This window comes from Urocitellus parryii, chromosome 5 (assembly GCF_045843805.1).
Source record: "Urocitellus parryii isolate mUroPar1 chromosome 5, mUroPar1.hap1, whole genome shotgun sequence".
In the NCBI taxonomy this organism is placed as follows: Eukaryota; Metazoa; Chordata; class Mammalia; order Rodentia; family Sciuridae; genus Urocitellus; species Urocitellus parryii.
The window spans coordinates 19,649,474-19,673,562 of record NC_135535.1 but is presented as its reverse complement, the minus strand read 5'-3'; the positions used below and the strand labels follow the sequence as shown (position 1 = coordinate 19,673,562).

The following is a 24,089-nucleotide window of genomic DNA, read 5'->3' as shown; positions in this document are numbered from 1 at the left end:
ATTCTCCTATGGCCTCTGAGCCTCAGTTTCTCCACCTATAGAATGGAAATAAAAAGAGTCCTACCTCATTGATAACAGAAATGATAATATGTAAAGTATCTTGCTTGGAACCTGTGCATACTGTGCCCAATATTTATTATACAAAAAGACTTATGAATACAACCTCAGAACTTTTTCATCAGCTTGTTAGTACTAAGTACTTGAACTCTTTTCTCCAGTGATAGTGAATTGATAGCAAACTATCTGAATTTTTTCTTATAAATTGTTAGTATTATAGCTCCTGGAAATTTTTTTAAAAATTAAAATTTAAGATTTTAAAAAAATATTTAAAATTTTGAAAACATTCCAAAGGGGGAGATTTCACATTGAAAAATAAAAATAGGCTTTCACATGTTTTTTTCAGAAAGGGCTAAGACTGGAATTAGACTGGTTCAGATTTCACCTCTACAACTTTTTTAGTTGTTTATTAGCACAATGACTTTGGATAAGTCTCAGTTTTTTCATCTGTAATGTGAAAATACTACTACCTAATAGAGACATTGTAAGGATTAAATAAGAAATGTACAAAAAGTGCCTAAGTAGTATAATGTTTATGAGGTGTGCTTAGTTTAGATCAAGTTTTAGATTTTAAAGTAATTCCTCTTTTAAGCAAACCTTTTAATGTTCATACACACTCATATATTTGTTAAACTCATTGTAAAAATTCATATGGAACATATTTTAGAAATAAATGTTGGAAAATAGGTGATTATTACAATGGTTTTTTCCCTGCAGATATTTTCCTTTCCTGGCTAAACAGAAACCTGAGCACCCAGAATGTGATATATTGACCAATGTCTTTGCAATTCTCTCAGCAAAGAATCTCTCTGATGCCACAGCCAATATTGTGATGGATATAGTTGATGACCTTCTTAACCTTCCAGATTTTGAGCCTACAGAAGCAGTCTCGAGCTTGCCAGTAACTGGATGCGTATACACTGCTGACACAGTAGTAAACACAGAAGGTGTGTATGTTGTATAAAGCAAATCTTTGTCTTCAGAGGCAGTGACTCTTCTCAAAAATGAAAAAGTCCGTAGAATTGACTTTCTTAATTGAGTGCTCAGAGTTTCTTTTCTCTGGGAAGTAATACTCTATTTATAAAAACTGAATTTTCTTTGAACACATAGGAATGCAGATTACTTAATGCCCTCAGAGTCTCAGTTATCCTTTAGGAAATTATCAGATGACTTCTACCATTATCTCTCTGAATTCTTCTTACCATATTACTCCAAAAATTCTATTACTGTTATCAAAAATGGATTAAATAAAGCCTCATAAATTTTTGTTTTATCTAGCAATATAAGTCTTTTAAGTAAGAAAAAGTTATTTAAGGTTTAGAGTAGAAATTTAATTGTTTATTAGTAGTTGATTACTTTCTGTATCTGTCATCAAGAAGATACTATACAGTTATGCTTTATAAGAATTTGTGAAAATCAAGACATTAATAAATGTGTTTCAGAGTCTATCACTGTGGGAGGAAGATTAATTCTACCTCATGTACCTACAATTCTTCAGTACCTCAGCAAAACCACAATAAGTGCTGAAAAGGTGAAAAAGAAAAAGAATAGGGCACAAGTCAGTAAAGAACTTGGTATTCTTTCAAAGTAAGTGACATTGGTAAAGATTACATTATCATGCATGGTTATGCTTTTTTTTTTTTTTACATGCTTTTCAGTTAACATGGTAAATAAGTTTAAAAAATTTTCAGTAGTATGTAGTACGTCCTAGATTCAATACCCAGTACTACTATCTCACACACACACACACACACACACACACACACACACACAGCATATCTGTAGGGGTGGGAGTGTACCTCAGTGGTGTAGCAGGGGGTTTAGCACGTGCAGTGCCCTGGGTCCAGTCCCTAATACCAAAAAAAACTTACAGTATTTTAAATGCCCTACACTTTTAAGTTACAGAATTGTTTCTTTGCTGACATAATCACTAGAAACTTCTTATGCATTTGCCTTCATGTAATTAAAGACAGTTGACTACAGAGTCCTACATCAAACTACTAGATTTTGCTTAGTTAGTATTTGCATATTTTAATTAAAGCCTTGGCTTCTGTGAGATCATTACCCTTTTCTGTTTTATCCTTTTTGTTTTTGATTTTTTATCTTAATTGAAAAAAAATGATTAATTTGAAAGAACAGATTGTTTTGTTTGTTTTTAAGAGTCTGTTTGTCAATAGACCCTAGTAGTATATAATTGTGATTTCTATAAAGGGCAAGGTTAGTAAACCCAAGTGCAGGAAATGACTTTATCTTAGGGCTTAGGGATATAGCTCAGTGATAGAGTTCTTCCTTAGTATGTACAAAGCTCTAATAATTCCCCTGTTACAGGGCTGTTACAAGAGTTATTGAAATACTGTATGTAAAACCTTAAATCTTAGCAAAAATGTTATTTCCTTGCAAAGTAAGAAATCATAAATTCCACCAGGCATGATAGCCCACACCTGTAATCCCAGTGGCTTGGGAGGCTGAGACAGGAGGATTGTAAGAACAAAGCCAGGCTCAGCAATTTAGCAAGGCCCTAAGCAACTTAGCAGACCCTGTCTCAAATTAAAAAATGAAAAAAAAAAAAGTCTGGAGATGTAGCTAGCTCAGTGGTTAAGTGCCCTGGGGGTTCAATTTATGATATCAAAAAAAGAAAGGAAGAAGGGCGGGAGGTGGGGGAGAAAGAAAGGGGGAGCCCACCTATGGGATCAGATATTGTAAAAGAAATAGAATCATCCCAGGAACCTGGTGTTGAGAGGAATAAGATTAGAGGGCACTGCTAAATAACTAAGTTAACCTTCTTACACATGTACAGTACTCCAAAGCCACCGTCAATTCAAATGTTAAAAGTCTGTTTAGTTGCTAATGCTTTTCTACAAAAAGTTAACTTCTTAGAGAAATATTCTCAACTTGTTTGTCTTCCTAACATATCCATTTGTTTCCTTCTCTAGGATAAGCAAGTTTATGAAAGACAAAGAACAAAGTTCTGTCCTCATTACACTTCTCCTTCCTTTCCTCCACCGTGGCAATATTGCTCAGGTACAAATTCATGCAACATTTATTTTGTCTTTGAAGTGGCACTTTATCGCTAGTTACAAGCAACAATTTTACTGTTTTTTTGTTTTTGTTTTGTTTTGTGTGTGTGTGTGCTGAAGATTGAACTTGAGAACTCACCCACTAAGCCACATCCCCAGCCCAATTTTGTATTTTATTTAGAGACAGGGTCTCACTGAGTTGCTTCGCACATCACAGTTGCTGAGGCTGCTTTGAACTCGCAATCCTCCTGTCTCAGCCTCCCCAACCACTGGGATTACAGGTGTGCACCACCGCACCCAGCTATTGGTTAAATTCTTTGATGCGTCTGTCCCAAGGAACTTAAAAAACTATACAGAAATTAGATGTAGAAAACTTTTCACAGAAATAGGTATGGGGACAGGCAAAAAGGTAACACATCATCGTCAGCCACAACAGTAAAAGTTTTAGTCTCTTTATTTTCTTTGTTTAGTTTCTGATTTTTAGTCTCAAATATGGATCACATGGTAAAACTCAATAAAAGTCAGACTTTTAATATTTAGACATAGTGAAGAATTTCTAACCCTCAAACCCTTCCTCAGTTATGCGTCTCTGAGTGGCTCATTCACTCATTCAATAAGGCCTCAGGAGCACTGATCATCACTCGCTACAGCACTGTGTAAAGTACTTTCAGTTTAGAATACCACAAATCTGTGAATGACCGGAAGTGTCTTGTTTCCCTTCAGCAAGCTTGTTTTGTTAGCTGTTTTTTGATTACACAATTGCAGAAATTATGTTTCAAAACCACATTTTTCTCTATTAGAATTAAAGGAAGAAACTATTATCAACATTATTGAGTCTTATATTAAGTTAAAATTCTAAAACCTTTTAAAAGACTATGCAGTTATTTTTCCAGGTACTACTTTTACATATCAATCATTATTTCCAATGCTATAATATATCAAAATACAAGTTGACCTGTTCTATAAATTACTGAAATGAGATTTCTCATTTCTTCTAAAGGATACGGAGGTTGATATTCTGGTGACAGTGCAAAACTTGTTAAAACACTGTCTGGATCCTACAAGCTTTCTCAAGCCTCTTGCCAAACTCTTCTCAGTTATTAAGAACAAGTTGTCAAGACAGTTGCTTTGTACAGTGTTCCAGGTATGTAATATTTATTTCTACCCCAAATCACCCTTTCTTTAAAAGATAACTGTGATATAGTGACACAGTCATATCAATGTTTATAGCAGCTCAATTCACACTAGCTAAACTATGGAACCAACCTAGATGCCCTTCAGAAGATGAATAGATAAAGAAAATGTGGTATATACACAATGGAATACTACTCTGCCTTAAAAAAGAGTGAAATTATGGCATTTGCCAGTAAATGGATGGAACTGGAGGATATTATGCTAAGCGAAATAAGCCAATCCCAAAGGCCAAATGTTTTCTCTGATGTGCGGATGCTAATTCACAATAAGCGGGTGAAGAATGGGTCTATTTTGGACTAGACAGAGGAGAGGAAAGGACAGGAGGGGTTATGGGGGTAGGAATGACAGTAGAATGAATTGGACACTATTACCCTATGTGCGTATATGGACCTGTGTAACTCTACATTCATGTACAACCAGATGAATGAGAAGTTATACTCCGTTTATAGATGACATGTCAAAATGCAATTTACTGTCATATATACTAATTAATACAAAATTTAAAATATATTTTAAAAAACTGACATAAAAAAGCATCGGAACAACCTTTTTTTGTGACAGTAGGATGGTTTTGTATGAATTTGTGTACTGAGCTAAGGGGAGGAAGTCAGAAAATTTAAAATTCTATTCACTGATCAACCATTCTTTTCCTTTTAGAGTCTTTCTGATTTTGAGAGTGGACTAAACTATATTACTGATGTTGTCAAGGTAAGGAAGGAATCTCATTTCTCTTTGATGTCAAAAGCATTATCATTTTTAAGATTTATGCACCTTATCATTTATGTGATTTCAATGGCATTTCTTGTAGCTTAATGCCTTTGATCAACGACATCTTGATGACATCAACTTCGACATTCGCTTTGCAGCATTCCAGACCATCACCTCTTACATTAAAGAAATGCAGACTGTGGATGTTAACTTCCTAATTCCAGTTATGCATAATTGTTTCTATAATATGGAGGTAGGTTTTTATAGCAAAATTGTGTGAGATTTTTATTGTTTGATAATACAACCATCTAATACTATCACCTAATTTTTAAATTTGTTTTTGTCAAGGAGAAATGTTTTTAGGATAAAATTTCTTTTAGATGAAGAATTTTTCACCTGGCAAAAAACTTACTGTTATTATTCGAAAGACAGATATTTCAAATAAAATACTGTAGGTAGAAACACTTCAAAAAAAATAAAGTTACATATTAGAAGAAATCCAAAGAGATAGAAAGTAAATTAATGTTTATCAAAAGCTGCAGGAAGGCTGGGGCTGCGGCTCACTGGCAAAGCACTTGCCTAGCATGTGTGAGGCACTGGGTTCGATCCTTAACACCACATACAAATAAACAAATACAATAAAGGCATTCTGTCCATCTATAATTACAAAAAACATTAAAAACTCAATAGAGAAAAAAGCTTCATGGAGGGAGGAATGAGCAATGATGTATGATGAGTATAGGCCTTCTTTTAGGGGCGACAAAATATTCTGAAATTAGATACTGGTAACAGTTTCACAACTCAGAATAGACTAAAAAACCACTGGATTATGTACTTTAAAAGGATGAATTTTATGGTATGTCAATTACATACCTTTTTTGTTGTTGTTGTTGTTGTTAACTAACTTGAAAGTTTGCCCTTTTTATTGATGATATGATAGAAGTAAAAGGTATTTGGGCTATAGTAAGTGCCTTGTTGCTGGACTGAACAAAGTTCGAAAATGGAATCCTTGCTTTTTATTAGTTATGTAATACCATCTATAAACTGTGCAGCATAATTATTTGTTATTATGTACATGAAAAAATGCTCTCCCATTTGGAGCTTATTCTTGATACATCACTTCCAGTTTCAACACTGGTGTTCAGTGTCACTGCCTGGTTGGCTGAATTGAGAATATCTTCTTTACACTAGGCTACATTCTTCAAACCAGGAACTCTGGGGCACATAACCAAAATTATTCCAGCCAACTCTGTCATTTTCATTGGTGACCTAATGGTATTGAATATTGAAAATTGGCTTCAATGGACCTGTTATACTGCTTGTTTGGGGAAATTAAACTAAAACATACCCTTCGTAGTGCTTCTTGAAATTAAGAGACACTTCTCGATAAGCATAGTTTCTCAAAGTCACTTATTGATTATATCCCTCACATTCCTCCACTGTGTTCGTCCTGAGTTATGCAATACTCAAGGTGCATTTCTTAGTAGGGACTTTTATAAAAACCAGTGATAATATTTCACTTTCCTTAGGAAATAATATTTCATATTGTATGTAGTTATTATACAGAATAACTTGGGTTCTTTTTCTTATTTTTAGTTAGGAGATATGTCTTTAAGTGATAATGCCAGCATGTGCTTGATGAGTATTATCAAAAAGCTAGCCGCCTTAAATGTCACAGAGAAAGAATATAGAGAAATCATTCATCGTTCACTCCTGGAGAAATTGAGGAAAGGATTGAAGAGTCAGACAGAGGTATTGTAACTTTGTCTTTTGAATACTTTTATCTGAGGTTTGGTTTTAAACTTTCATTCTTCTGCCACTGTTGTGTAGAAAAGGAGTCAGGCTTAGTTAATTTAATTAAGATACTTGAAATAGTGACCAAACGTTTAACAGGAGAGTGGGAATAGATGGGAGCAATCACTTTTGATTTTTTTACAATGGAAATGTTTAGTGCTGGTGGTGGTGATGGTGGTGGTTCTTAATTTAATGGCTTTTTTGGTGCCACCTCATTTTATTTAGGAAGCAGATTGTTTTAAATTTTAATATTTTTCTTGATTTGCAGAGTATTCAACAGGATTATACCACAGTACTTTCCTGTTTAATTCAAACCTTTCCAGATCAGCTCGAGTTTAAAGACTTGGTACAGCTTACTCATTACCATGATCCAGAAATGGACTTCTTTGAGAACATGAAGCACATTCAGGTACACAGCAGTTCTGCTTTTCCCTGCCTGGAATGTCTCATTTAGAAAACATATTTTTAACTTCCCCCAAAGGTTTAATAAGTTTTTCTTTCCTTGGTTGTTATTATTTGCAAATAAGATGATCGTTTCCTGGGATATGATTATTTTAATGATATCACAAACCACAAATCATAGTATACCTTTCTCTGTCTTTTCCTAAGTTTCAATGCTTTGGGACCTATTGTTGAACAAATGCTATAGGTTGCATTTCTGTAAGTAAGTCAAGGTACAGTTTGCTCATGTAACAAATGGACTGTGTTTGACTCCTTTAATATTTCCATGGAACAAGACAGTGGTCCTAAGGTAGAGCTGGTTATAAGTGAGATTATTCAGTAACTAATTCATGTTCTGTCTACTCACAGATCCACAGAAGAGCAAGAGCCTTGAAGAAACTGGCAAAACAGCTAATGGAAGGCAAAGTTGTGATGTCTTCAAAATCTCTTCAGAATTATATTATGCCTTATGCCATGACTCCAATTTTTGATGAGAAAATGCTCAAGGTAGGGCATTAAATCTAGAAACTGACAAATCTCTGCCCATATCATGACACACTTTGCCAAAATGTCGATGAGTTGATGGCATCCGCATTGCCATCTTCACCATAACTAGAGGCTTAGAAGAGTTCTAAAGCTGTTATCACTATGCCTAGTACATAATAAGTGCTATGTAAATGTTGATGTTACTTGAATCTTTACTATTATTATTACCTCACAAAACCCATCCACAAAATATTCTCCTTCTAGAAATGGTCATATTGCTGAGATAATATACTTTTATTTTTGTGTCATAGGACTTCTGGTAAACTCCACTGATCAGCAGAGCCTTTGCCTAAATGGCTCCTAAGAAATGAGATAAAACAATAGCTACCTTTCACATTATACCAGGTACCAGGCACTGTTCTGTATACTTGACTTCATCCTCACTACTGCTCAACTTTATGGGATAAAGACTTGTTTACCACTGTTTTACAGGAGAAGAAACTGAGAGTGGGTGAGGTTTTATAAGTTTCACAAAAGTGGAGTTGGAATGGTGTTTGAATTTCTGGCTGTTTTAACCTTTGTACTATACAGAGCTTAGAATAGTGCCTGGTACCTGGGGAAAAGTGGCTGAGTATTTATTGATTATATAGATTAATGAAAGGTGGAACAAAGAAATGGTCACAGAAATTTAATTGTGGTAATGTCAGGATTTGTGACTTGAGTTTATGCAATTTATTACATGGCCTTTTACAATAATAGTGTTTATTTAGTTATTAAGAAATATTTAAAAGAATGATGTAAGTAAACCAGGTGCCATTGTACATGCCTATACCGTCTCAGTTTCTTGGAAGGCTGAGGCAGGAGATTGTGAAATTGAGGCCAGCCTGGACAATCTAACAAGACCATGACTCAAAAAAAAAAAAAAAAAAAAAAAGAAGAAGAAGAAAGAATCTAGTAGTTAAAAGATTGCTCCTGGAAACTTCATTCTGATAGTGTCTCCCTTTTAACTGACTTTTAGACATTTACATGCAATATAATTGTTAATAAACTTTGGCTGTAAACTTATAATATATTTTTCATTTGCCCACATTTTATTTTCCTTCTGTTGGATGAATTTGTTATTTTTTGTTAATTTATTGGTTTCTGTTGACTTATTACTAATTGTAATATTTTTATCATAGGTTTTTTTACTTCATTAGCTTTAAATAATACAGTACATTGTTATTTTTGCTTTAAATAGTTACTCATCTTTTAATGAGATCTTAAAAAAATAAAAGGTGTTTTATATTTGCTTGCACATTTGTAATTCCTGGTGCTCTCTATTCCTTTGTGTAAGTCAAGGTGTTCATCCAGTATCGTGCCCTATGTATCATGAATTTTAACACTCTAATTAATAGGAGCATGGACTATTTTCATTTTTAAATAGTCTTTGATGACTCTGTCACCTCTTTTTTATGATTCTTTCCTCTTCTCATCCTTACTCACATATACTCATCAGTACTCAGCTGGAGTTTCAAGGGACTTTCTGTGTATATGTCTCTTCCTCTGGTAATCTGCCCTGTGGGCTTACTACCTTAGCCTCAGCTCTGTCTCCTTAACTCAGGGAGATCACTGGGCCATTCTTTTACCTTCATGTGCTGTTTGTGACTGCAGTTCTCTGCACATAGTAAGTTTGTGTAATTACAAGACTCACTTCATGTTTCTTTACTCACTGTTCTGTTCTCCCATTCTGTTTAATTTTCAGAGTATGAAAAGTGTTGTTTCTTATATTTTTGTCTCCTTTTCTAGTGATGTTTCTGAGACAACATTTTGTCGTTGTTGTTTGGTACAAGGAATTAAACCCAGGGACACTCAACCACTGAGCTATATCCCCTGCCCTTTTCTATTTTTTATTTAGAGACAGGTCTCATTGAGTTGCATAGGGTCTCGCTATGTTGCTGAGGCTGGCTTTGAACTAACGATCCTTCTGCCTCAGCCTCCTGAGCTGCTGGGATTACAGGTGTGTGTCACTGTGCCCAGCTAAAATAGTGTAGTTTTGATTGCTAAGAGCAATGTAGTGTATAGTTTTTGATATTTGTCAATTTTGTTTTTTCAGTGCCAGCCACTGAGCCCAGGACCTTGCACATGCTAAACAGTCTACCATTGTGCTACATCTGAGCCCCAATATTTGTCTACTTCTGTATCTTAAATAGATATCATTCACTATATCTAGTCTTGAACCAGTTAGGGAGGTCTGAGTGGAAAAGAGTTAATATCCTTTAAAGGAATTTGTCACTCCTTTAAATGCGTTTTTTTCCTGGAATCAGAAGAGGAAATATGGAGTATAATTGGGACATTTGGATGTTCTCCCCTTTCTATAATTACTAATCATGTACTGTGTAAGCTTTTTAGTAGGCCATCAGCCAATACTTGTTCTACATTTATGCTGTTTTTATTTTACAGCATGAAAATATAACCATTGCTGCCATAGAAGTTATTGGAGCTATTTGCAGACATCTTTCTTGGTCAGCATATGTATATTACTTGAAACATTTCATTCATGTCTTACAGTCAGGACAGATCAATCAAAAGTTGGGTGTCAGGTATTGTCAAACTTCTTATTTTTGTTTATTTAATATAATCTTAAAATTATTTCTTGAATTTGTCTTTAATCTCTTTACATTGTATCAATAAGGTTATGGTAATGTTTAAAGTAAAAACAAAGACTAGTAAAAGTAATTTTAATATTTATGACTTTACATTAACTTTAATAGTCAAATGGTGTTGGTAATATAATGAAAATGTGTATATCTTTTTTTTAACAGTTTGCTAGTAATAGTGTTAGAAGCATTCCACTTTGACCATAAAACTCTTGAAGAACAAATGGGGAAAATTCAGGATGAAGAAAGTAAGTTTGTAAAGCTTTCTTAAACTAGATTTTCATCCCGTATTTTTGGATCATTTATGATTATGCATTAAAGGTGTCAGTTAAACTTAGTCCTTTTTCTGTTCTTTGCAGCAATGACCAGTTAATGGATCAGGAGAAAGTTAAAATGAATGGTTTATTTAAAAACAAAACAAAACAAAAACTTATTTAACTATGAAGATGGCCAGTCTAAAATTTATTAGTAAAAAAATAATTTGAACTTCAGGTTATTTATCTAGAAGTCCATCACTTTTATATAGAAAGACCATTAACCAATGAAAGCAAAGCAAATGTAAGAAAAGAAAAAAAAAATGTTAAAGCAACAATTAGTGAAATATAAAAGATACAATAGAGGGGATTAAACAAAACTTTGGTATTTGAAAAGATTATAAATTGACAAATGCCTGCTAAGATTAACCAGGGAAAATAGAAGACAGAATAAACAATATTAGGAACTAAAAAGGATGACAATTAAATGCAAAAAGTAAGATAATATATGTATTTATAAATTCGAAAATATGGGTGGAATATACATATTCTTAGCAAAAATATAGTAGGAAAATTGAAGAAAACTGACTTTAGAATAAAATAAAAAATCTGAATGGATCTCTAACCAATAAAGAAACTAGTCTATAGTTAAGCATCTCCTTATGAAAATGCCAGGTAAAGAATGTTGTATCAGCAAGTTTTAGCAAATATTTAAGGATGGGTAATTTCAAACTTACTAGCTCTTTTAAATGAATAAAAAAAGAGGAATTCCCCCACTGACTTACAAAATTGGCATAATTACATACCTAAAACTGGCACAGGTACTCTGAGAATGGAGTATCACAAGGTCTCATTCATTAACATGGATATAAAAATCCTAAACCAGATATTTACAGATGAAATTCCTTTAAGTGATAAAAAACATTAAAAACCATAACCATGGCTGATTATTCAAGGAATGCAGTGTTTGCTCGCTCCTAGAAAAGCAGTCAGTGGGCTTTAACACATTAGCATATTTAAAAACATGATTGTCTATGTAGACCCCAGGGAAATATTTGATTAAATTTCATATATACTCAAGCAAAAGATGTGTTTTAGAAACTTAATGCAAGTGCTTCCTTGGGTATCACATATAATGAAATTGGAACAAGATAGACAAGCATGGCTTCTGTGCAAGTATCACACGCAAATTCGTGAAGCGTTCCACGTTTTTTAAAAATAAAAACCTAATGCAGCATTTTACTCAGGGATAAAGAAGTATAAATTTAATTATCACTTAAGAAACAGCATGAAGGGGTCTGGGATTGTGGCTCAGCGGTAGAGTGCTCGCCTAGCACGTGTGAGGCCCTGGGTTCGACCCTCACCACCCATAAAAAAAATAAATTAAAAAAAATGATATATTGTGTCCAACTACAACTAAAAAATAAGTATTAAAAAAAAAAAAAAAAGAAACAGCATGAGGGAATAATACCTGATACTGCTTATCCTGAACATTGAACTAGAGGTTCTAGTCAGAATAGAAATATGAAAGAAAAAAAAATTCAGCACTCAAATAGGCCAAGATGCTTATCCTAATTATTTTGGCTAAAGACAGAGGAATATTCTGCCCCTCTGTTTAGTTTTAGTTTTGTTTTAATAATGGGGTTTGAATCCAGGGCTCTACCTTACTACTGTATCCCCAGCTGCCACCCCCCTTTTTTTGAGGTGGTATAAAGTTGCCCAGGCTGGCCTCAGACCTGCGTTTCTCCTTCTTTAGCCTCCAGAGTCACCAGGTTTACAGGCATGCACCACTGCACACCAGGGCACTATTTTCTTTAATCAGTTAATTCTGCCTTTGGCAATTTTGCATAAGTATAAATACTTGTTAATTTTAAAATATTTATTTACTTAACTATTTCTTCTTAGAGAGTTTAGTTACTCTCTCTATTCTAAACTAGCTCAAATTATCCAAGTTTAGTGGTACCCAAATCCATGTAGTATATTTAAAAGATAACTGAAATCTGGTTATGCTGTCTGATCTAAATAATGTGCAACACCTGAATTTGGCTCTCTTATATGTTGTGCTGTTGACCCTGTGCCGTTGATATTTCCATTTAATAGTTGTCTGAAATCTCTTTTGAAAATGATTGCCAACTCTTGGTGACAGTATTCAGGTTTTGTTTTATTTTTATTTATAGAAAATAATTTTGTCCCTAAGAAATATTTCACTAGGATATTTTATTAATTTATTTATATAACTTTAGTTGTTTTTGGAAAAAAAACTTCTTCTTATATGAGGCATAGCTGTGATGAGATCTAACCTCTGCCTGGTAAGGATGTCAAATAACAAATAAAATATCTTACTTGCAAAGGCTGATTCCAAGTATCTAAAAAGTTAGGGAAGTCAATAGAAAGATTTGCTTTCCTTGGATTAGATTCATATCACTTTAGAAAACACATGTTGAGGTTCATCTCTGAAGACAAGCAGTGGCTCCAGGTGCTGTACAAAACAAATCCTTTCCCTCAAAATAGTCATCAACTTACAATAAGTTCCCTGTCCTTCAAAATAGCTCTTCTCCCTTTGTTTTCCTTCATAAGTAATCTCTTCTGTACTGCTCATATCAGATACTGGTAAAACAACATAAAAGACTGTCTATCACATTATGATAGACAAGAGCCCTGCCCTGCTGATCACTACCAGGCCCCAAAATTACCCTAAGTCATCACTGCACAAGTGGAGCACCATAGTCCACAAAATAGTGGTCTTTTTAAGGAATAGGAAAAGGGGTGTAATGAAATTTGAAACCTTTATTGCATCTGCTTTGAGCCAGGTTTTATAGACATTATCTCATTTGTTCTGATAAGAAGCTTTCAAGATTCTTAGTATTAGTTATCCCATATTTTTGATACGAGAAACTAAGATTCAGAGATATAAAGTAACATTTCCAAAGCTATATAGCAGGTAAGCAAAAAAAAAGATTGATGTTCCCATCTTTTGCCATTAACATGTCTGACATGTTTTAGTTAATTGTAGACTTTATTTCATTTAATCCTCACAGTAGCCTTGCAAGGTTGGTGCCAAAGCTCATTGGAGTCATGCTGATTGACTGTGATCATATAGTTTGTTAGCAGGATCAAATCTAGACTTGTTCCACAATACTGTACTGCCCAATTTCCTTTAATAAATTGAATCCTGGAATAAGAAAAATTTCTGCATGGGAATGATTGGCTGCTATTATGGTGTTCATGCCCATGAATAGAAGTTTTTGCTTATGGAAACAACTACAGGACTCAGGAAGCTTTCTTTCACCTAAGAATTTTTTTCCCAGTGTGCCCCATCCCCTTTCCCCAAATAGGTATTCAAGTAATCCTGTCCTGAATATTCAACATTCTTTCATAGTTGCCAGTTTACTTGTCTGTGCCCTTCATTAGACTCTAAATTTTGAGAAAGCAAAAAATAGGCCTTTCACTGCCTGCTGCTTCTTAGGCACTTAACCTTGCCTTTCTATACTTGGAGATCAGATCAGATGTTCTTATTGGATGTTAGATATACATGGAAAACACTACTTGCCACAACTGTGCTGTTTCCTCATTCAATTTAAGGTGACTTTTGTTGTTTGTTTATTATTAAACGTAGATACAGTAGAAATGACTGAGTTACCAGAGTCTGAAGCCATGGAATTCGAGCACATGAATGAGGAAGAAAAAGAAAATACATCCAAGGGGTTGTTAGACAACAGTGATACTCTTGCACACCCTGATCCAGCTGACTCTGATGGGACAGAGGCTAAGGAATCCGACTGTATCACAAAGTCTGTCTCTTTCCTTCCTCGGAATAAGGAAGAATTGGAGAGAACAATTAAAACTATCCATGGAACCATAACTGGGGATATCCTCCCCAGGCTACATAAGTGCCTCTCATCTACGGTAATAACTCTGTTTGGGGCCAGGCTGGTCTGTAGGAACTTGGGTGCTAGTGAGGCACTGCCACACCAGGCTCTTAAAGTGACTTTGGGGGTTAGCTTTGGGGGTTTTCTGGGGTTTTTTGTTTTTGTTTTCTTTCTTTCTTTTCATAGTACTGGGATTGAACCCAGAGGCACTCTTCCACTGAGCTATATCCCCTGCCTCTTAATTTTATTTTGAGTTAGGGACTTTCTAAATTGCTCAGGCTGACCTTGAAGTTGGAATCCTCCCCCTTCAGCCTAAGAGTAGCTGGAATTATAGGCTGCACCATCATACACAGCTTGAGTTTCCTTGTACCTCAACATTTTATAATTCCCTTCCCTTCTCTCATCAGTTTCAGTCTCATTTCCTGCTGTAGCTAGTCAGTCAGTAATGGCCTGGCGTTTTGATTTTGCTATGCTAGATAGATGCTTTTTCTATCTCTGAAGCAAATGTTAAGATGACTCGCATTTCCAAAAAAAGCTAACTAAAAATTAGTGTTTCCATTTTCTACTTTAAAATTCATCTCCTCTGGTTAAGAGGAATTACATTTAGCAGTGCATATTCATGAAGCTAGAGCCTTTCCTCTTTACTGTAAAACTTTGAGCCCCCAAATTCTGGTCTCTGTGCTGTATCTATGTATTTATAAAGTTTTATGGGAACACATGCCCATTTGTTTCCATGTAATCTAATCCTGGTTTTGCATTACTACAGGAGGGTTACAAGGCCAAATGCTTTTTTTTTTTTACAAAACTTTTTTACAAAAACGTTTGCCAATTGCTAATATAAGGTATTGACTTGGTCATTTTGTATCTTTGTAAATAAACCTTCTCTATTGGAGGCATATTTTTCATGTACCAACCATGTTACACAAACACTTGAAAGTTCCAACTGACACAACTTTTAGTTTTTTTAAAGACAGCTAGACATGGACTTAAACATGAAAAGAGCTTGTCTTTCAAATACAGAGTTACAGTGTAAGCAGGACTCTCATCCTTATTTTTGTTTTAACATGAAATTTTTTATAGACTAAAAGAGAAGAAGAACACAAGCTTATCAAGTCCAAGATTGTAAACGATGAGGAAGTGGTTCGAGTCCCTTTAGCTTTTGCCATGGTTAAACTGATGCAGTCCCTTCCACAAGAGGTCATGGAAGCTAATCTGCCAAAGTATGTATGTGACAAATTCAGGAAACCTCAAATATTGGTTCTTTTCTTCCTAACTTTTCAATCTTTTTTGTTACAAAGAAGAGAGGTACTATCCTACTTTGTTGTACTTCTGAATACTAAGGGAAACCTAGCATTATAAGTAATTAAGAGATAGAATGATATTTGAATTTTTGTGTGTTTATTGATTGATCGTTTTTCAACTTCTCATTTTCTAGTATTTTGCTGAAAGTGTGTGCTCTCCTCAAGAATAGAGCACAGGAAATCAGAGACATAGCACGCAGCACACTCACAAAAATAATAGAAGATCTTGGTGTGCACTTCCTGCAGTATGTTTTAAAAGAATTAAAGACCACCCTTGTCCGAGGGTATCAGGTAAATTGCATTGTGTGCTTTATATTCAAGATGGGTTGGATTTCAAATACTTGCATTTTGACCACTACTTGCATCCTCCTGCCTTAGCCTCCTGAGTTGCTGGAATTCCAGTCAAGCACCACCACACTCAGCTATGTTTCAACTCTTAAGCAAATAAATATGTTCTTGTTCATTCTAAGACAGTATATTCAATATAAATTAATAATTTTATTAATATCCAGAGAACATGAAATTCAGTATCAAATAATTTGAGAGGAAAAAAGGTCATGCAACTTAGGCCTAAAAAGATCTTTTTAAAAAGGAGATATAGGGGCTGGGGTTGTGGCTTAGTGGTAGAGTGCTCGCCTAGCACATGCGAAATTCTGGATTCGATCCTCAATACCACATAAAAATAAATAAATAAAATAAAGGTATTGTGTCCAACTACAACTAAAAAATAAATATTTTTTTAAAAAAAAGCAGACATAGGCTGGTTACGGTAGTATATACCTGTAATCCCAGCAATTTGGGAGGCTGAGGCAAGAGGATCGAAAGTTTGATCCTCAGACCCTCAGCAACTTAGCAAGAGCCTGTCTCAGAAAAAAAAATTAGGACTGGGGACATAGCTCAGTGGTATAATGCCCCTGGGTTCAATCTCCAGTACAGGAAAAAAAAAAAAAAAGTTAAATCATGAAAGTTATAAAAACAGTAAGAGCACCAGGCAGAATATGAAACACCAAGTTGTTGGAGATGCAGAAATTAGGACCCTACACCCAACCTGTGAAACGACATTTTAGTAAGGTCCCCTGTGTGATTTAAAGTTTGGAAAACACTACAGTTTGTTCAAGTACCCAGTTAACACTCCTGGAAGTTAGCTTTACATGGTGTGTTCTAATTTATTTATGGGCAAGGTCAACCTGTTTCGTAGGTTATAACACTAAAATGGCTGTGTTCATTTTGATCACATTTGTATGACATTTTCGTGGTTGCTCTAGGGTATCATATATATATTTCACTTTTAACAGTGTCCCGAGAATCAGTGTTTTACTACTTCAGGTGGAATGTAAAATAAGTCCAAAATATAAGTCCTTTTGCCCTCCCTTTTTTGTATTACAGTTATTTATATCTGTGTATTAAAAACTTATTCAAGTGATGTTATAACTTTTGCTTTTAATTGTCAAACATACTTTAAAGATGAGAGGGAAAAAGTAGTCTGTTATACTACCTATTTACTTTTTCACTTACTCTTTACTTCTGAATTTCCAAATTTCTTTCTGATATCATTTCTCTTCGGTCTAAAGGAGCTTTCTTTAGCATCTTTTAAGACAGATCTGGTGGTAGTAGGTCCTTTGGTAGCAAGTTGTTTTGTTTTGTTTTGTTTGTTTTCTTTAAATTTTTTATTCATGATGAGTTGTCCAATTTGTTTTTCCCCTCTATATAATACATTTTTTTCTGTCTGCATTCATAAATACTTTTTTTTTTTTTAATAGTGCTGGGGAATGAACCCAGAATCCTGCACAAATACCCCACTCTTCTGTTTTAAGACTTTTTGTTTGCTTGCTGTTTGGTTTGTTTTGGAGATCACTGTGTTTGGGGTAAATTGAGCTGCTTGTCCAAATTTGAGTTTTTAGCCAATATTTCTTCAGATACTTTTTTTGCAGTTTACCCTTTCTTCTCCCTTGGGACTCCAATGAAATGAAAGTTAAACTTTTTGTTTCTCTCTCATGAGTCCCTGAGCATCTGTTTATTTTTCCTCCAGTTGTCTTCCTTTCTATTACTTAGATTAGATAATTTACATTAGTCTGTTTTCAGGTTCCCCTCCCAGAGTTGCCAATCTCCTGCCAATCCTAATTATAAGTCACTGTCACTACTTCGACAGTGTTGCTTGGGCCTGGGGTTCCAGAAATGGGAAAAAATTAAGACAAGAAAAATAAAATGAGAGATTTTCATACCCTTTCTTTCCCTGATGAGTTCTCTCTCCTGTTCACACCAGAATAGAAAGCTTTCCCAGCATTCCCTCAGGCTCATCCTGGCGCCCACTTCTGTGTCAGCTGAAAAATGCTAGCAAACTCTCTGAACATTTTGTGGCATTTCGGTTCTCATGTTCTCCCCTGAGAGTTGCTCCTTGGGTCCTGTCCAGACTTTATAGCTACATCCAATACAGAGTGACTAGTTGTGCTTTTCTCCATCTTACCTGAACCAGAGCCCCTTTTAGTGTTCATCTTTATTCTGTTCTTTTAACCAGCATTTACTTCATGGCACTATAGGTGAGATGCTGTCACAGGTGCTGGCATATGTGGATGAATTCAGTGCATTTCTGTCCTTGAGAATTCATTCACACATTCCTTAAACCAAAGGTATTTCCATGAGTAACCCTTTTTTTGTTTGTTTGTTTCAGCTATTCTCCAAGTCTATCTTATTTGTTAAAAGAATTAAAATAGGGTAGACAAAAATAATTTTGGTGTTTTAGTATTAATCATGTAGACAAACCAAAATTGTATTCTTCAGGTGTCCTTCATCCTTCCACCCCTACCCCGAAAAGGGATTTTTAAGAATTATATAAAGCTCATAGCAAACATGTAAATATGTAAAAAGTATTTTTAAAGGTCTCAAGTAAGATACAAAAGAAACTATGCCTTTAAGGTCTAATTTTTATATTGACAACCAAGTGTGTTTCCTTGTCCTTTGGTTATAATCTGATGTTTGCTTTGGTGGGTAGACAGTCATGGAAGCAGCATTAAAAATGCAAAAAACTTGAAAGTCAGTATACTGCAGTGATATAGACCTGGGACTATGGTACCAGCCCCTCTGGTTTTGAATCCTAACTCCACCTTTTACCTGTGCAGCCTTGGACAAGTTGTTTGCCTTCTCTGTGTCTCAGCTTCCTCATCTGATAAATGCTGATAATTTAGCACCTACACCATAGATAGAATGCATGAAGCTTAAATGATTTAAATATTTATACATGTGAGATATTAATTCAGTACCTGTATTAATACAGTGTAAGTTCCTAGTAAATGTTTGCTTGATTACTATTGTGGGCAAAAACTTAAAAACCTGTTTCTATCCTTATGTACCAGCTTTGATTGCATTCAGCATTAACAAGCTCCTTAATTCACAGTTTGGCTTTTAAAGTTGAAGGCTTTGGGGCCTTTATAAATCACTGACCTGCTTTAGTCACAGTTATAGATCCTAAGCATTGGTAATGTGTTTCTAAACATCCTTCGTACAGTGCTCACTTGGTTAAAGGATTTTTAATGGTGGCATTTGTCAAAGCTCTCAGCAATAACATAAACTCTGAGTGCTCTCTTTGCAGTACTTCTTAGATCTTAATGTTCTTTAACATGGGGTTTGTACCCACTCCTGTTCTCACTGTGCATCTCCTTTTAGGTCCACGTGCTCACCTTCACTGTTTACATGTTGCTGCAAGGCCTTAGCAACAAGCTGCAAGTTGGGGATTTGGACTCTTGTTTAGATATCATGATTGAGGTAAGATTTACAGAATGGAATTCCAGTTTTTTTTTTTTTTTAAAGCAGAGGGCATAAAATGAATTCAGAAAATAATAATATCCATACAAATAGAGGAGTGAGGGTAGCTCTGTGGTAGAGTGGGTGTTTAGTATGTTAACAGCTTTTAAAAGGAACAGAAATTTTCAATTCCAAGAATCCATTTTGAAGGAATAATCAGAGATATAGTCTGGAGTAGAATTTCATTTTATAATGAAAAATTAACAATGATTTTAACTTTAAAAATTGAATAATGTGTGTGCATGTACAACTATGTAATAACAAATCTCATTATGATGTATAATTATAATATGCCAATGGAAAATATTGGATAATGTTTTATCCAATAAATAAAAGAATTGGATAATTGGTAATTTGGGAGGTAGATTTGGGAACAGGAAAAAAATTTGCCACACAGCCTTTTGTTCATTTGTTTTTTAAAATATGGGCACTAGTTTTGACTCTTAATTTAAATATTTACATTAAGTTCTATAATTAAGTTGCAAATAGAATTTCTTAAAGGGAAATTAAACTCTCTGGTATTATCATAAAAGAAGTATCTGTTCTGTATATGTTTTTGTCTGTGAAATACTTTTCTTTTGTTTTCCATTAATATTAAACTAAAAGTATTTCTGCATGTTTTATTTTTATTTGTTTATTTTTTTAAATTTTTATTTATTTATTTTTATTACTGGTCCCTAAACTGCATTGAAAACAAGTACAATCTAATAGAAACTCCTGCCATCTCATTTCATTCCCTCCCCATTTGCTTTCCTTTGACTTGGTTATACCTGTGCTTTTGTCAAAGACTGCTTGTGTTGGCTACTTAATCACCTTTTGTCCTTTTGCTTTCAAAGGTGTTTAACCATGAATTGTTTGGTTCTGTTGCTGAAGAGAAGGAAGTAAAGCAGATCCTCTCCAAAGTCATGGAGGCACGAAGAAGCAAGAGTTACGATTCTTATGAAATCCTGGGCAAGTTTGTAGGAAAAGATCAGGTCACAAAACTTATCGTTCCGTTGAAAGAGGTAAGGACTAGAATGCAGTTCAGGTGGTCCCAAAATTATGAGTTCCTGAAAGGAACCTATAGGGCAAAAACAACTACTTGAGTACCCAGGATTTCCTTTAGTGCTAAGGTCATGAATACCCTCTAGTCACTAGGTGGCAGCCTTGCGTTGGGTGCTCTAGACTCCATTCAGTCCCTGATGTAATCCATGAGATGCAGAAGGAAAGGCATCAAGAATTGGAGTGCAAGTGAATTTTATAGCTGGGTCAGGGCAGCAGCTAAGAACATAGCCTTTAGAATCAAACTGTATCCCCAGACTGCCAAGAGGAAGGTAACTGGAATTTATTGAACATAAATCACATTCTAAGTACTGCTACATTTTCTCTTCTTATCTTCACAATCATCCCATGAGATCAATGTTATTTCCATTTACAGATAGGAAAATTCAGGCTCAGAAGAGCAAAAAGGAATACAGTTAAGAAGAAAAGTCAGAATGTCGTTCCAGATCTTTATGATCCAAAGCTCACATTCTTTCCATTTTTTTTTTTCATTTTTTCCCCTAAGAGTAGGGACTATAGTTAACCTAGTTTTCTGTTGTTTCTCTGTGCCTGTTACAGGGATGAACATACAATAACATTATCGATTCATTTTATTCCAGTTTTATGTACTAAAAATTGTTGAGAGCCACAGTTTAGTCAGAATGATGCCTGGCATTTTTGCCAGAGGGAATGGTTGAAAGGTGACCCTACCCTGCTCTGGGATTAGGATGGATCCAGCTGGGAATAGGGCGGCTCTAGGATTAGGGAGGATCCCGCTACTTTGGATGTCCCCTTGATATCGTGGGGGGGAGGGGGGTTCCAGGAGAATTGGTGCTCAGAGCCCAGTGGAGTGTGTTCCCGGGAAGTGAGTGTAGAGTGCTGGTGAGAGTTCGGGAATAAAGAGTTGCTGTTTGAACCTACAAGGCTTTTTAGCGGCTCGGTTATGGCAAAAAATAGAGAAAAAAATCACTATCTAGTGACATGAATTACTCTTAATCCAAATGCTTTGATGCTAGAAGAATTTCATAATTGTTCCTAGAATGCACATAGTATTATCTGAGCCTAATAAGAATGTTGATGTTTGAAAGAAGGAACAAGGCTTGTCGTTGGAGCAAATGCCCATTTATTGAGGAACAGCTCTGCACACTTATAGAGCTAGGGGTGGTTGACAGTTGGCATGGGGTGCTTTTTGATTGGAGGATAAGGATCAGGTGAGCCAGCAGGGCTAGTCTGATTGGTGGGTAGGATCAGGTGAGCTAGCAGGGCTCTGATTGGTGGGTAAGGATCATGTGAGCCAGCAGGACTTACAATGGACAGCTCTTCTTGGGGGATGGGGAAGTTAGTCTTTGGACGACTCCCAACAATGTTTACTGAGGATTAAAGAGAGTCATCCGCAAGAAGTCCTATCCTATCAAGTAGTGATTAAGTATTTTACTGTGGTTGATGATCCTGAGTTTACATTAAATTCCTCTGATTTGACCCACTAATTAATTTCAAACCCTGAGGCTTGGTCATTGTAGTTCAGTCACATGGTTGCTTAGAATAGGGACTATACATTTTATTATGGTACAGGGTGCCTGTGTGTAAATTACCCCGTTTGTTACATTTAGAAGATTAACGTTGTTGGAAGTCTCGTCATTTTTCTAGCAGTATGTCTTGCTACCTCACCAACAGGGAAGGAGGGAGCAGGGAAGGAATGGAAGGATTCTGAGGCACTCTAACTGCTCACAGTGGTTATCTCTTGGGTTTGAGTTTATAAGTGACTTTGTGTGTGTGTGTGTGTGTGTGTGTGTGTGTGTGTGTGTGTGTGTGTGAGATATATATATTACTGTTTGAAATTTTAGAATAGATTTTTTAATTAGAAAAAAAAAATTAGAAAGCAAATTTAAAAAAAATTGTAGTGAATCTAATTGTGTTTGTGTTATTTCTACCTAACATTTATGTTTGCCTTTAGATCTTACAAAATACCACAAGTTTAAAACTGGCCCGAAAAGTTCATGAAACCTTACGCAGAATCATAGCAGGATTAATTGTAAATCAGGAAATGACGGCAGAATCCATTCTATTGCTCAGTTATGGTTTGGTCAGTGAAAACCTACCCCTATTAACAGAGAAAGACAAGTAAGTTTGGATTTGCTCTAAAGAAAGATAAAAATTATATTATGTGAAACACAAGTACTACTTTGGTCCTTCAAAGTGCTACTTTTCAACATAAGATTTTCTTTGAGGTATCTGTGACAGAAATGTTATTTCTATGAGGTCATTTTTATTTTAAATATTTATTGAATGAAAGGATAGATTTTAAATATACACAGCTTATTGCAGATTTAAAGCTATTGTGAGCAGGAAAACCAACATGCACATATTTATTGAGTCTGGGCTTTGGGTAAGAATTCCTCTTAAAATGAAACTCACTGACTTCACAGAGTCTGTACTTAAAACATGTGAAAATGCCTTCCTTTGGATTTTGCTTTTGTGTTGTGGGAAAGGCTCCTTGCCATTTATTTTCAGGGATCAAAGGGAATGTCCTCTTGTGTTCATCTTCATTTATTGTTCATCTTCCTTAGAAACCTCTGTTTCTAAGGACCGTCCTAGTAACTTGATCAACAGGATTGCATCTCTTGTGTGTTTGTGGTTAAGGGAAGGGAGGAAACCAGAGTATATGTTCAGTGCTAGGCTCTCATCTTCATAGAGGGCCACACTAACTTCTTGGAATGCAGCTAACAGTGTTTTCCATTTTTATTCCATTGGGACTGATAGGAGTCCCGCAGTCCCTGCACCCGATCCACGTCTGCCACCCCAGAGCTGCCTGCTGCTCCCCCCAACTCCAGTTCGAGGTGGACCCAAAGCTGTTGTGAGCAGGAAAACCAACATGCACATATTTATTGAGTCTGGGCTTCGGGTAAGAATTCCTCTTAAAATGAAACTCACTGACTTCACAGAGTCTGTACTATTTCATCTTTTGCTGAATTTCTAGTATTTACTAGGATTTCACTGTTGCCTTGCCCATGAGCAGCTCTAAACCACTTTGACTTTGATTTTTTTTTTTTAATTAATTCCAACTTAGAAAAATTTCTCTTTCATGAATTTTGCCTTTAGTGTTTGTATCTACAACATCATCAAACCTAAGGGGATTTAGATTTTGTCCCATTTTATCTAGAAAATTTTATCCTTTGGGGTTTATATTTATGCATGTGTGGTCTTTTTAGTTAATTTTTGTGAGATGTGTCTAGAATATTTATTTTAATTTACATGTTGATATTCAGTTTTTCCAGTACCATTTGTTAAATAGACCATCCTTTATGCATTAAAGATTCTCTCCCCTTTGTTAAGAATAGCTGTGTTGGGCTGGGGATGTGGCTCAAGCGATAGCGCGCTTGCCTGGCATGCATGCGCCCCGGGTTCGATCCTCAGCACCACATACCAACAAAGATGTTGTGTCTGCTGAGAACTAAAAAATAAATATTAAAAAAAATTCTCTCTCTCTCTCTCCTCTCTCACTCTCTCTTTA

The 24,089-nt window shown here is 35.4% G+C and overlaps 1 protein-coding gene and 1 non-coding gene across 2 annotated transcripts in view; both read left to right on the top strand.

Annotated features, from left to right (window-relative positions):
* Positions 1-24,089, top strand: part of Utp20 (UTP20 small subunit processome component) — a 95,206-nt gene that overhangs the window by 55,696 nt on the left and 15,421 nt on the right. The window contains exons 30-47 of the mRNA XM_026397192.2: positions 775-1,004; positions 1,500-1,644; positions 2,991-3,078; positions 4,075-4,218; positions 4,926-4,976; positions 5,077-5,229; positions 6,573-6,728; positions 7,039-7,179; positions 7,581-7,718; positions 10,140-10,279; positions 10,502-10,584; positions 14,207-14,496; positions 15,540-15,679; positions 15,895-16,051; positions 19,421-19,519; positions 20,395-20,562; positions 22,533-22,699; positions 23,339-23,480. Coding sequence (XP_026252977.2) covers positions 775-1,004; positions 1,500-1,644; positions 2,991-3,078; positions 4,075-4,218; positions 4,926-4,976; positions 5,077-5,229; positions 6,573-6,728; positions 7,039-7,179; positions 7,581-7,718; positions 10,140-10,279; positions 10,502-10,584; positions 14,207-14,496; positions 15,540-15,679; positions 15,895-16,051; positions 19,421-19,519; positions 20,395-20,562; positions 22,533-22,699; positions 23,339-23,480 — 2,632 coding nt within the window. The remainder of the gene's footprint in view (positions 1-774; positions 1,005-1,499; positions 1,645-2,990; positions 3,079-4,074; positions 4,219-4,925; positions 4,977-5,076; positions 5,230-6,572; positions 6,729-7,038; positions 7,180-7,580; positions 7,719-10,139; positions 10,280-10,501; positions 10,585-14,206; positions 14,497-15,539; positions 15,680-15,894; positions 16,052-19,420; positions 19,520-20,394; positions 20,563-22,532; positions 22,700-23,338; positions 23,481-24,089) is intronic.
* LOC113190038 (U6 spliceosomal RNA) lies at positions 11,702-11,803 on the top strand. Its single transcript, XR_003301727.2, has one exon. It is a non-coding gene; the product is annotated as a U6 spliceosomal RNA (small nuclear RNA).